Source organism: Psittacula echo (genome assembly GCF_963264785.1).
Source record: "Psittacula echo genome assembly, chromosome: 1".
NCBI classification, from domain to species: Eukaryota; Metazoa; Chordata; class Aves; order Psittaciformes; family Psittacidae; genus Psittacula; species Psittacula echo.
The window spans coordinates 58,613,868-58,628,067 of NC_137735.1; the positions used below are offsets into that span (position 1 = coordinate 58,613,868).

At 45.5% G+C, this 14,200-nt stretch overlaps 1 protein-coding gene across 1 annotated transcript; it reads right to left on the minus strand.

The window, feature by feature from the left end:
* Positions 1-11,395: 11,395 nt before the first annotated feature.
* SMIM19 (small integral membrane protein 19) lies at positions 11,396-13,934 on the minus strand. The gene is made up of 3 exons (XM_080620195.1): positions 13,767-13,934; positions 13,532-13,656; positions 11,396-12,304 (listed from the first exon to the last, which is right to left on the minus strand). Exons 1-3 carry the CDS (start codon positions 13,919-13,921, stop codon positions 12,234-12,236), a joined length of 351 nt encoding a protein of 116 aa, XP_080476321.1. The 5' UTR covers positions 13,922-13,934; the 3' UTR covers positions 11,396-12,233.
* Positions 13,935-14,200: the final 266 nt, after the last annotated feature.

The window sequence follows — 14,200 nt, forward strand, 5'->3', positions numbered from 1 at the left end:
TGCACGCTTCTACAAAAAAACAAAATCAATTTTAAGTACAAAGCAGCAGCTATCTAATCCACAAATCAAAACTACAGCAGTGTTCTGCTCTTCCTAAAACAATCTTGAAGCCATGATTATATTAAAGACACAGATATGAGGGGATTTTTCAACTTCCAAACAGATATGCAAACAAAGTGTTACAATACAGGGGCACAGGTAAATCAATAAGCAAGCAAACTATGTGATGTTTGTGCAGCGTCCTCTCAAATCCTGCAGTCCCTTCTAGAAAGTCTGGGTCTACATCTCCCTCTTCTTTACTCATGTTCTTCTCACATGGCTTGGTCTCAGAAACTTTCCATGCCTGTAACGGAAACTTGAGCCAACTTCTTAAATGTATGATTTCTTCATCTCCACTCATCATCCACTTCTGTTTCTGAGAAGCTCCTCATCATGACACCTGTATCTCAAGAAGCAAAACAGGAAACATCACAGGGATGAAGCAAGGAAAGATGAATAATAATATGCCTCTGTGTCTTTAATAAAATCCCAACTTTCATTCAAGTTCCTTTTAGGCAATAAGAGTTCCTTTCACAAAAGCAAAGTTTTGCCAAACTAGGTATGTAAACATCATGTGCCAAAATTGGGGTGACCAATGAAATCTCCTAATCTATGCCTCTGTTCCTAACATGACGAGCAGGAAAAATCCTGTACCAGCTAGCCTCACATACTGTGGAAAACACCATCGGGTGCCAAGCTTGCAGAACTAGTCTGCGGCAGCCAGCTCAACTAAAAGAAACCACTGACCCATCTACTAACTTATCCGCTACTGAAAACAATGCGAGTTATCTTTACTCGGGACCCGTTTATCCAAGTACGTAGAGCTCCAGCCCACAAATGAGATGGAAAACAAAGATATAAGCTTCTCCTCTACTTTCCCATCACTCCCTGACCTACCCAACTTCCACAATACGTTCGCATTTTTACACACTTAACAGGTACTGGAGATGCTTCCTCTGCATTACAGTAGCTGAACTACAATGTGTCTTTGTCCCTAAAATCATGTCATAAAGCTTGGGGTTGGGGTGGAGGGGACTTGCTTATCCTTTTTTTGTCATCCAAAACTTAGGATCAAGTGGGCCCACAGCCAACCGCAGCACTGTTCAGAGTCTAATAACAAAAAGGCAGAGGGATGACTCATCCACAAAATGGAGACACAGCCATCTTGCATCCAAACAGGCAGCCCAAGCCATTTGCCTGCCTCATGATTTTGCCCAAATACTGAATGAGGGGGTGCAGGAGAAATTATTTCTGCACGCTCCGCAGCCATCAAGCCCTCAGGCACCAAAACCATCCTTCCAGCCAGCTCTCAGTGAGACAGAAGCATGAAAGCAATTTTATCTCTCTCATTTTAAAATAAACATTAGCACCAAAATCTCCTCCTAGCAGAGGCAGAGCAGATCCTACCTCTTATCAGCTACCCTCTCGAATTCTCAGAATTCCACCTCCCTCTGAAATCCTCCTTCCTTCTGCAATGCACTTGACAGTGGCTTGCTCCATCCATAGGGCACACTTCACACCGAAACACAGCATAGTCCTTTCTTTGTCAACTCATCCCAGCAAAACAAGGGTTTTTTTCAGCTCTCTTACACTAGAAATGAGGGACAGCTGTAGAGACAGAGTCCTATTCGAGCACAAAGAGTCTTGGCTTTGGTTCTTGCACACTGCAATAGAGATGATAACTGAGCCTTGGACGGTCAAAGCAAAAAACCTTCTGACAACACTCTGGGTGTTGCAGCAACAATAGCTGTTAAATAACCGGCCAGAAATGTATTTGCAGTGCAGGGATTATATGTCAAAGAAAAATACATATTCCCTCAATTCTGAACTCTTGAAGAAGTCCTTACCCCTAAAAGTGCTTAATAGGCAAACAGTCCTGAAAACCTGTCCCTCAGTGATCATGCCTGCTGTTGAGAAACATGCTATTGCTTACTCAGGAAAGGCAACTACCACAGACTTACAGAGGACAAAAAGCCAAGGCAGCCACACATATCCTATCAGCAGGACATCCAGAACATGTCCAGATACCATTCAATTATTTTATACCACTTAATCTTTTATTATGATGATCATTGTATGCAAGAAACAGAAACCACAATTTCACTCTTCCCTAATCATCATAACTCCATATTCTCTCAGAGCACCAGAAATTAACTGCAGACAAGTAGTTCAATTTATTATTGACATCCTTACTTGTTAATCAGATGTCTACGCTCAGCATATGCACCATACAGATTACAAGACATCCCGGCTGCTCACTGCTGCATGCGGAAGGAGAACTGCGGAAAAAGATTATTTATTGTCAGAAAGATCTGACACCGACTGTCACCTGAAACAATCAAGGAATTTCCAGTTTTCTTTTGAAGAGACAATTTACTGGCAGGCCGGTGGTTCTGACTTTGATCTTCGCAGCAGCCAACACCAGCAGAAGAATTTTGTAGCTCAGTAACAAAACACAGAAACCTCCCGGACTGTTAACTCAATTACAGTATTTTGGCAAGGAAGCCTTTCCCTTATACCTTGGGGAAAGTCTTCAGATTAAACAGTGCATTTTTTAAAGGCACATGCCCCTCCGTTATTTGGTGTAACTGTTTATGCACCTAATTGCTTTGAGACAAAATGTATTCCGCAGCAACTTGCTTGGAAGACTTATATTTTTCCTTGTTTTCCAAGGCTGCATAGCCATATTGACTGTCCCTGTACAGAGACGTAACTTATAAGGCCATTTGCAACCTAATTTAACAGAAAAGGATAGAGATTTCACAGGTGCTCAATTCCTACAAAAGGCTTATGGAATAAATAACCAAGGTAGCCCCCTGAACCATGTGCCCAGTTCATAAACGTAAGGGATACATCACATTTTGATTAAATATACCCCAAGAACTTCAAGGCAGTGAGAGGCTGCTCAGGCACTATGCTGCTGGAAAAATCAGGGATGCTAACGGCACTGGTTTGTAAAGAAAACAAAGAAGGGAAGATGCTGAAGGTATCACAGTGCCACCTGAGAAAGCTGCAGGAAACTCATCCTCACTAGTTCAGCTGCTCACAGAGCTACTTTTCAATTTACTGAGCAGTACAGCAATACCTTGAGTGCTCATCACAGCTTCCATCTTTAGGGGCTGCTGCTGACATGTTAGCAGCACTTCTCAGGATTCATTAAAGGCATTTGGTCAACAGCTGTCCTCTTTTACCAATAAAAACTGGAAAAGCAGACATACGCTGCAGTACAGGTGGCCTCAGAAAACCCTGAAAAAATAAAAATGCTTCTCAAACCCTTTCAACAAGATCCTCCCCAGGCAGGGTAAGCTAAGCACTGCCACAACAGGTCATACCGCTGGTCCATCTGTTTGAGAATCATGCCTCCTGTGATTGGGACCAGATGCTTCATAAGGTGGAACAGCACAAACAGTGAACAATGATGCAATTCACCCAAAGGGGAAATTCCTTCCTGACCTCATCAATTAGCATGCAGGTTTAATATGCTTAATTTATTTTTAATCCTATTTACTGCAACTCTGGACATTGTCATTGTATATATATAAATGTCCTGGTCTGCTTGGAATCCAACTAAACTTTTGGCCTCGGTAATATCATGCGATATAATTATGCCAGGTTTCAAATGTTCCAATTTTCAATTTCATTTAAACATCCCTTTGTTCTTGCACTATGTGAACTAACCCAGCTACTCACCACCTCTCTTCCCCTTTCAAGCGCTCCAGTTCGGCTTGTGCCATGAGCTCTCACACCATACTGCGCTCTGTTACAGAGTGGGAACATAATCTGAGGGCCATTAAGGCAACAATTTAGCAACTTCTATCAGTTATGCAGCAACATTTCTATAGGCTAGATTGCTGGGATCAGCTGGCCCCTAGCAGCTCTAACATTTGACCTCTTCCAGGTCTTTCAAGCTCACTTTACTGTTGTTTTCCACTCCAGAGCTGCCCTCCTTATAAGCAAACTGTTTTGCCTTCTGTGGTTCTCTTTGAACCCCCCTGACAAATTTGGATAGATTTAGTTATAAAAGAACAAAGAAGCATACCATGCTGGGCTTTTCAAGGTCACACAGGAACCTCTCCCTCTGAGCAAAGAATTCCCCTCCTATCTCCATGCCTGAATAAAGAACAACAGTGTCCAACCAAGCAAAACCGATCCCATTTTGCCCTGGGCTGATGTTCTTGTGAGCTGCAGGTTCCTCAGTGCAATAGTAACTTCATCCTGTGTTGTTACTTCGGGATGAGCTCAGGATGTATTCACCATGATTACAGTGCCAAGTACTTACTAAAACTCCAGTGCGATTAGTCACTGCCATTTCTGCTCACACAACAGTTGGAAGAGGCATCAAGGTATAAAGCCACACCTTCATTCAACCAAAAATCAGTGAAAAGAAAAATAAAATATATATATACATATATAATGGTGTATGCAAGCAACAGACAAGGAAGGGAGACTCTTAAGGCAAAGATCTTCTCATGTACGCAAGACATAGTTCTGCTTTTAGTAACTCTTTGAGCTCAATTTTCTTCTTCCAGCTTCTGGAGCTAAAACTTTGGACCCCAGGCCACAGGTTCTTAATACCAAAGTCTTTAGGAGAGAAAGAGTAGGTAGGTCTAGATGATATCTCATGGGAAGATGGCCCCCCCCGGGAGATGACAGAGTTTTTACAATATCTGTAAGAAACACCACATAGCCATCACTATTTTACCATAAGTTTATAGATTACAGGCTTGGAACTGGTGAATTATGACAAGAGAATACTTCTTTGCATCAACCAAAAAGAAAATTACACCACTTCATCCTTCTTTAGAAGGATCTTCAGTCAAGAAACCAAACAAGGGAAAACTCCTGTTCCAGCCTATGGTCCATAAACAAATGGCGCTCTTTAATGATCAAAACAGCACTAATAGAAGTGGTAACAAGCACCATGTTGCCAATTGTTAACTTATTAAGTAATAACAACCATATGCAACTCTTTTCTCTATTTGAGGATCACACAAAAAATCACAACTCATAATAGCAACTTGATTGTCTCATTGCACACTTCTCAATGACCTGCCCATGCTGTTCAATACCTCTGCAGCAGTCTCAGAAACTTTGTTACGGAGCAATAATCTTAACACTTTCTATGAGGCCATAAATGCTTTCCTGTTCTATCTCATGCGCAAAGACAACATACTGAACTGAGTACTCCTACCCATTGCTCTTAGGCAATGCTCAAACAGCGGTCCAAGCCACAAGTATCAGAGGACTGCCATACTAGCATCTCCAGCACCTCTGATCAGCCATCAAGTGGTTTGCCTTTGGCATTTCAGGATTTGCTGAGGTTGAAAGAGAAGACAGTAATGATACAGAACAATTCTCCCATCAGCAATGGCAAAAGTAATCTTGGAGGCCTTGAGTGCAATGCTTTCACTGCTTCTGGGTTGTTACTGAGTATGAAGTAAAAAAGATGTGATGTTTTCTGTTTGTCACACACAAAACCAGAGTTTGGGTAAGGAAATCTTTCAACGGACTTAACAGCGGTATTTTTGGTTGCTAGAATTCTCAATCTGCTGTGCTAAAATTAGCTTTAAATAAATGTGTGATACAAGCAGCACATACTTTGCCTCTGAAAAAAAATTCACTGGCCTCGTACAGATCATGTGAACTTGGTTACTTAGTTGAGCTAAGAACATCAATTATTCCAAGCCTTATCTGACTGTAGATTTGCATCTGTTTAGCAATGCCACTGCCACATATCAAAATGCATGATGTTTAAAAAGCCACAGCTCTTTTACCAAAGCAAGGGAAAGCTCCTGCAAACACAGTTGCTGCCACTTGACAAGACAGTTATGCAGAAAAGAGATAAGACTGAAAAAGCCTGCACCTCTGCCTCTACTCTTCCACTCTTTCCTCTGAAAGGAAAAAGCAAGTCTTTCTCTTCTGTCAACCCATCCTTCCTTCCATATTACAGTATGAAAAGAAGAAATTGGATGTATTGAATTATCACTCCCTGACACCAAAGCTACAGATGATGATATTCTTTCAAGCTTTTCATCAATCAATAAAAGGGTTCCCTAAGTTCTGCTCTGCTTTTACAACCGGTGTCGCAGAAGTTGGTTCTATTATTATTGCTCACCAGAGCGTGCATCACAACCTGAGCAACGGCAAAACAGAGTCATTCAAACATTGCGAGTACTCTGTGCTGGGCAAAGTTCACAGCAGCTGTTCGGGTCCCAGAAAGACATCTGAGAGAAGCACCATAAATAACGACATCACATGGAGGTTCTCATTGCACAACCAACATACATCTTCCCTGCTTAGGAATTTATGCTTCACACCCTACGCTGTCAGTCAAGAGCATATTACAAACTGTGTTTTCAGGATGATCCAGAGGATATTTCGGAAAATAACACAGCCATCCTGCCGGCTGAGGCTTTTCAAAGTACTCCTTCTATTCCATTACAAAAGAAACAAATGTTTCTATAATCTCATCCAAACCATGGTCTTTCCCAGGAGCAAACTATAGGTCCATGCATACCTTTTACAATATCACAGATGTGTCCAAAACCAGTTCCAGCAATTCTGATAGAAACTCAAAAGGACTGCTACTTCACAGGCTCAGGATCTAAGTTTTTCTTCAGATGTACAAATGTATTTTCTCAGGCTCCAATTTCAGCAAATCCCTAATTTGAGCAGACCCTTTTTAGGATTCTTAATTTGTTTTACTGCTGGATTAAAATTAAACCCATTCTCCTAAAACATCTCATTCCTAGGCCTCTGCAAGGGGAGAATCACTTTTCAAAGTAGTGCCTAGCTATAACTGAGAAAGAAGCTATATGTCTGTTTTATAAAAATGAGATTTTTTTCCCCTTTCCTGGTTTTTTGCCACAAATTGCCTTCTAGGGCTTGGTTCAGAAATTCCAAGTTCAGTTTATTGTTTTACTCATTAAGAACTAACTCCTTTTAGCAATTCTGTTAATCTTGGAGTTTGAAGTTATTTTTACTAAAGTAACGCCCAGAGTTTAGATATTCCATAAAAAGATCAGGAATTATTTTTATTAAAGTAACACCCAAGGTTTAGACATTCCTTGCAAAATCCGGCAAAACACCTTCATTCTTAGAAAGGTTCTTAGCCTTTTCCTTGTAAACACAGATTTCAGAGACAACTGAGCACCAAGAAGTTTTATCAGCCTTTTTTAATCAAAGAGTTAAAAAAAGGGGTATTAAGGCAGGATTTTTCCTGCTTACAAAAATCCCAAGCCTTTTGCTCTTTACACAAAATGTGGCTTTTTCCTCCTCCTTTCTTATCTTCTGTCAAGGAAGAAGTAACACCAATTTCCATTCCCCAGCAACAGATTTCTCATGAGGCATTTACGCTGTCTCTGGGGTGCTCTGCCAGCAGTCGGCACCTCTAGTCGTACTCAGCATCTGTCCCCCAGCCAGCAGGGAGTCCCACCGACTTGGGCCACACCAGTTCCTGATGGAGTTTGTTAGACTACAAAAAACGTCTTAGCATTCTTTAGCCACAACAGAAATGGGGCTGCAAAGTAAAGGATCTTACCTCCATTCTCAGGAGCCTGAGGCACTGAAACCTTCTGCTCTCCAGCAGCAGCCCTGTCTCAAGGACAAGATGAAGTGCTGCCTTTTTGTTTGAGCCACTACGCTGATAAACTAGGTGACATCACTCAGGTTCCTTACCATGACTTAAACACGGTTTGTGTTTGGAGGGGAAAGGGAACATCTTTTGATCACTACTTCCGATCTGGAGCATAACCAACCGCTTTGTCAGCAAGCCTCCTCCAAGCACTCTTGCTCTTTAGGCACAACAGGCCAAAGACATTACAAAGTTAATAACATGTTTTCCATCAAGGCACCTCTTCCCCATTGAAGGTGGCACGTAGTGACAATTTTCATCTCTTTAATGTAGAAATTAGGGCTGGGGCAAAATCTTTTCAGTTCCTCCGGCAGAGAAGTTAAGTTGCAACATACCCACCTTTCTCTCTGCAGCGTGTATAATTTCAGCTTGCTCAATAGCAGCAGCACTCCTGAGTTCAGGAGGACTTTAAAAGGAGCGATTATGCTCAAGGAAGTAAGCTAACATGAATAAACTGCCCAGGCAACAGGGAGACATTCCAGAGCCCTGTGCTGTCACCAGGCTTTTGGCCAATACTGCTTAATCATATATATGCAAAATGCAAATTACAGAAAGATGCATCACAGGTTAGAATATTCTCAGTGAATAATTTTACACTGCACTGAAGACACTTGCCCGCAAACTGTCCTCAGACAAAGGCACTGGAATCTTCTCCCCATTTTCAGAGCTTCTACCGGTGTAAGCAGTGCAAGTGGTACAGCAAAGGCTTCTCTGCAGGTCTCAGTTCATCAGGCAGTTTTGCAAGCAAAATCTGGGAGCAAGTATAGCACCACACTAATAAAATTTGTAACTCTTATGTCCATAAGACACCAAGGCAGCTGCTACCGGCTACCTTCTCATCTAGGCTCAGCTAGCACATGCCAATTCACACTATCCAGGTATGTAACACCGGACTGAAACTCAAAATGCTCATGGCACAGAGAAAGATATTTTCACTACAAGGCCCACACTTTACAATGTCTTCAGCATTAAACACAGCCATGCTCATACCTTAAATATTTAAGACCCTCTTGGGCCTTGTCACTAAATTTATGAAGCTCTATCTGGAAAGCTTTGATCTTCTATGCGGCACTGAGTATAAAACCTAGCCAGCCACACTGTAGTTATGAGGAGAGAGACAACTTTCCCACCACTTGACAGATTATAGTTTTCACATCAGATAATAGAGTCACGGTTGTATCTCCATCTGCAGACTTCACTTACAAAGATGGCTGTTCAGCAGCCCCCACAGGCACAAGACAGTGGTCAAATTCTCAAGAACACCCAAGTTCTAATTGAGAGACACCTGTTAATGCTTTTTTGCAGCACCTTATAGACACAAAGATTTAACTGCCTTGAAAGCAGTTCCCTCACATGCTTTTGTGATCAACTTAAATCTACATATCATAGTAGCTTTTTAAAACAGCGCTGGGTAAGCTGCAAAGATTTGCCTCTGTACAGCATTCTCAAAATTAAACGAAACCAAAGATAACTTTGGCACAATTGTTTTAAAGGTCACAAGCTTTCCCCTTCCAAGATGTCTAACAATTCAGCATGAACAACTTTGCAAACCCGTTCTGTGCACGCCTACAAGCCCAAGTACTACAAACGGATACAATAAAGACCTATTGCTTCTACTCTATCTGTCTGTGCTTTTAGGCACCTATTTTTTATTACTAGCTAAAGAAAGCTTTTTTTTTTTTCCTAAGTGCAATATCACGAGTTAACTATTAAAAATCACTGCAGAAAGGTAAAATCTCAAAAGCTGACTGCACTTTCTGTACCAAAGCATACTTGTACTGTAAAACTGAAATATAAAAACCTCCAACAAAGCAGGGTATAGTTTTGCTGGGATATAACTTCAATAGCTGCATGTAAGTCAGCAAAACAAAACACGACCTGCCCTTCGCTCATGGCCCAAGCAGCATTCTCCTATGACCTAACATATAAAGAAGGTGCAGGCCGAGGAAAAGCTTTTGCTTTTGCTGCTTCTCCTTAAAAATGTGTTGCCTTCACCAAGTAAGTTTGTGAGATACTTGTGCCACTACCTCAGGTCCATGAACACAAGCAGAGCTGCAAGTCAGTCAATATTTCTAAGTGCTTCATGGTGCTTCAGCTCAGCTGACAGGAAAACTGTAAAGTTACAATTTTAGGAAGACCTCTCCTATGAAGACAGGCTGGGAGAGTTGGGCTTGTTCAGTCTGCACAAGAGAAGGCTCCGGGGAGACCTTAAAGCAGCTTCCAGTACCTAAGGGCGCCTACAGGACAGCTGGAGATAGACTTTTTACACGGGCATGTAGTGACAAGGGAGAATGGTTTTAAGCCGACAGAGGGGAGATTAGGTTAGATATTTGGAAGAAGTTTTTTACTGTGAGAGTGGTGAGACACTGGCATAGCTGTGGCTGCCCCATTCCCGGCAGTGTTCAAGGCCAGGTAGGACGGGGCTTTGAGCAACCTGCTCTACTGGAAGATGTCCCTGCCGTGGCAGTGGGTTGGAACCAGATGATCTTTAAGGTTCCTTCCAACCCAAACCATTGTATCTATAAATTACAGAATCACTACAGGCAGACAGACGGGTGGTTTCAGTAAGCTGGAAAGAAGGGGTTCGTTCTGACACGCCGCTTTATTGGGCCATGCAGAGCTGGCTGCTGCGGGTAGCGGCCCGGCGAGTGCTACAAAACACGCGGCATGAGGCGGAGGAGCAATGCCGCGCTACCGGCTCCCCGCCCGCCCGCCCGTCCTCTCGGGTTTGCCGAGCTGAAGGACGGCAGAGCCCGCTCCCGGCGCCGAGACCACGCTGCGGCAGCAGCAGGGTGACGGCGGGTGGAGGGAGCCCGCAGAGAGCCCTCCCACGGAGGACAGAGGGGGAAGCCCACCCGGCCCAGCGGCCGCAGCCTGCCCCCGGGGCCCCCTCCTCTCCCCTCCCTCCCGCCCTTTCTCCTCAGGCGGCCCCTTCCAGCCTCGAGGTGCGCCCCCCTCCCGCCACGCGCTGCTTTCCGCGCCGACGGGGCGGGGCGCCCCCGCGCGCGTGCTCCGCCGCGGCCCCACTCACCGCCCGGCGGGCACACTCCGAGCAGCAGGAGCAGCGGCGGCGGCGGCAGCGCTAACAGCAGCCGGCGCGGCCCGGAGGCGGAAGCAGCGGCAGGAAGTGAGGTCGCCGAGAGGGGGCAGAGCGCTGCTTCCGGAGGCTGGACAGGGAATGGGACAAGGGGACCCACAGGAGTTGGGCTTTTGTCCCTCCAAGTAACGGGAAGCCGGCGGGGTGGCAGGCCTTCGAAAGGCCGGAGTAACGTGGGAAGGGGACGGGGCTCCGCTATCATCCCCTGCCCCGTCGCGGCATGGTGGCAGCGCTGCTTCCCTCGGCTACAGGGAGGGAAGCTGCCCAAAGGGGCCGCCTGCGCCGCGCGGGCGGCAGATCCTCACCCGAGGGGGCCCCTTCCCCGGGGCAAAGCCGCCCGCCCGACGCCTGCCACAGCCCAGTCACCGCGCTGCTGTCCCCGTGGGCGCCAACCCGTGGATCGCTGCCATCTCATAAACACCCTCTGGTGAACAAAGCCAGGTTTCCTCATGCCCGGATGGAACTGCAGTGCTGCTTACCACTGTTCCAAGGCTGAATTTAGAACGGAATAGGAAAAAAAGCTCTTCCTGGCCACAAGCTCACATCTCTCTACGCTGTTCGCTAGTATTCTGTTCACTAATTGGCCAATCACTTGGTTGGGAATTACAACATGATACATCTTCGAGTAGTTTTCATGATTAGATGCTTTTATTAAGAAGTAATTTCCGCAGTATTCTTTAAATTAACCAATTCTGTGATTTACCTAGAAAATAAAAATAACAGGGGTGTGACATCTCTTCTGTCTAAGCTGCCATCTTTATGCAGATTTCTATAGACAATCCCATTCTTTAGAGCAATGGAACTAAATTAAGCTAACCACCTTTGCTATTAACAGTATCGTATTGGCTTTCAGTGTCTTCCAGACATGCAATTCACTGTGTACTTCACGGTCCCAAAGTTCCTCCAGGAAAGCTTCACAGCATTGCATACGCACCCCCCGTATAAACACAGAGCAGAACCTCTCTGCGCTGCCACCTATGACACTCCTGGCTCCCAACACTGTTCCCCTTCACCAGGCAGTAAGGCTGCAGTGTCTTCATTCACATTCACTGAATGCCTTCAGCAAATTCAACACTGAATTGAACAGGAGAGTTTGCAGGCAGAGAGGTACTGCCTTGCTTTCTCTAGGGTGCCATTACCAGAGAAGGCAGGATCTAACTTCCAAGATGCCAGCACAGAGAAATAATTTAAAACATGGGTAAGACTGCACTTCTGTACCCTCAAAGGTTTCTCTGAGCAGGTCTGCCCTGTGTTGGGTGCTTTCATGCTGAATGTTTCAGTATGCCCTCAGTTTGCTTCACAGGGCTCAGAGAAAAGCTACAGAGAGCAAACTTTTTAGGAAAGTCCCCTTCCCTTCCCCCTTGCCTTCAGCTCTGCACCAACTAAAAGGCATTGGAAATAGCTCCACGATGGCTCTTATCATCAGCACTGGAAATGTTTCCTGAGTTCCTACAACTGTAGGCTTCACTCCACTGAGAGCTGTATGCTTTCAGTCTGCTTTGGTGGCTGCTGCTGCTGCTGTTCATACTTCCTTGCTGAAAAAAAGAAACACTGGTCAACACTGATTATACCATTTATTGTATACGTGTGTGTGCATGTATGCATACCTATATATATATGCGTCTAAACAGGATAACAATCAAGAAGTAATCTTAAGATTAGACAATGTAATGTCACCATTTAGCCACAAAAGGCAAAGTTTCAGTCACTGGGTGGAACTAGGCCTTTAGTGTATGGCCTTGGAAAGGCTCAGCAGTAGGGTCATCGCAAAATGTCACCAAATTAATTGCAGAGAACTATGATTCCATTTATGTCTTTTCATTTACAAAAGAAAAAAAAAATTAAAGACTGTGCCTTCAGAAGTACTATTACAGATGACCTAAATGACTTATTAGTCATACAGTTGATCCCCACATCACTCAACTCCTCCACAATATATAAGCCACAACCTAACAACTACATTGACTACAAAATTAAGCTGGTTAGCAAGGCAAAGGCAGATCAAAGAGTTGTGTGTGGTGGAACAAACACCACACCAGCAGGCATTCTTCCGTAGGAAGGACATCCTTTTCTCATTGAATCATAGAATGGTTTAGGTTGGACGGGGCCTTGAAGCTTATCTAGTTCCAACGCCCTGCCATGGGCAGGGATGCCTTCCATTAGACCAGGCTGCTCAAAGCCCCATCCAGCCTGGGCTTGTTTTCTGTTTCTATGAAATCCAGTGGCCTGGTTTAAGAACCTTTGCATTTAATTTTTACATTTAAAAGGTGGGTTTCAACTCATTCAGTATTTCTTGCCCATACTCCCTCTAGGCATGCATGTATGGCAGATGCGAAGCAAGTACAGGTGTACTCTGAATTGGAACTCAGAGTATCAGAGACATGGGGCTCTTTCCTACTCCCACCCTGACCTTCGGTATTAAGATGGGAGCAACAACAGTTGTCAGTACAGTAAAATTCCCATTTATTTTCGATTTACAAAGTTGAATTACTCGTGATTCCACAGTCCTGTCAACTGTAACAAATCCATCCACGTTTTGGCAATATTCTGGCATTCCCAGCTCTTTTTACCTTCAACATGGGCCTTGCTTTGACAGCCAGAAGAGCATCGCCTGGCTGCTCCCTCCCTCACTCCATGCTTCCTTATGCCTCAATCCCTGCTCACGTGGTGCCACAGGGCGGGAGTGTCCCCACCGCACAAGGGCCTGTAGGCCGAGGCCACCCCGGGAGGGGGGGAGCCCCCTCTTCCCTTCATCCGCTTACCGATGGAGTACATCTCCAGCTGTTGCCGCAGCCGGATCTTCTTCATGCTGTCGTAGAAGTTGGGCTCGGGCGGCGTCTCGGTGGCTGGGGGCAGGGTGAAGATGCGCATGATCCTCCTCTTGTTCCTGCGGGAGAAGGTGGACAAGGCGGTGAGAAGCCCGGCCCGGCGCGGCCGCTTCCCGGCGGAAGCTCTCGCCCCGCCTTCCCCCCATTTCCCTCCCCGGCCTGCGCTCACCGCCGCGCGTAGACGAGGAGTGCGAGGCTGGCCAGCACCACCAGCAGGTAGACGTTGGTGGCCTCGTTCCACGCCTCGTGCACCGAGTAGTCAATGCTGTCGCTGTCGCCCAGCGCCGCAGAGCCGCCGCCTACCCCGGCGGCCACCACCGCCATGGGGTACACCGGCCGTTAGGGGCGGAGCGCGCGGCGGCGGCGGGAAGTGACGTCACGGAGAGCCGTCGGGGCCGGTGAGAGGTGCACTATGGCGGGGTGGTCTTGAGGGGCAGTGTGAGGCGCCCCGCAGTGCTACACACACACACACACACACACACACACACACACACACACACACACACACACACACACACACACACACACACACACACACACACACACACACACACACACACACACACACACACACACACACACACACACACACACACACACACC

What these genes read in the sequence shown, in the direction of transcription:
- SMIM19 (XM_080620195.1), bottom strand. Translation starts at nt 13,921, where the DNA reads ATGGCGGTGGTGGCCGCCGGGGTAGGCGGCGGCTCTGCGGCGCTGGGC. An exon ending in CTCCTCGTCTACGCGCGGCG is followed by an intron (nt 13,657 to 13,766) that starts GTGAGCGCAGGC and finishes CTTCTCCCGCAG; the next exon opens with GAACAAGAGGAGGATCATGC. An exon ending in GCTGGAGATGTACTCCATCG is followed by an intron (nt 12,305 to 13,531) that starts GTAAGCGGATGA and finishes TCTTTTTTTCAG; the next exon opens with CAAGGAAGTATGAACAGCAG.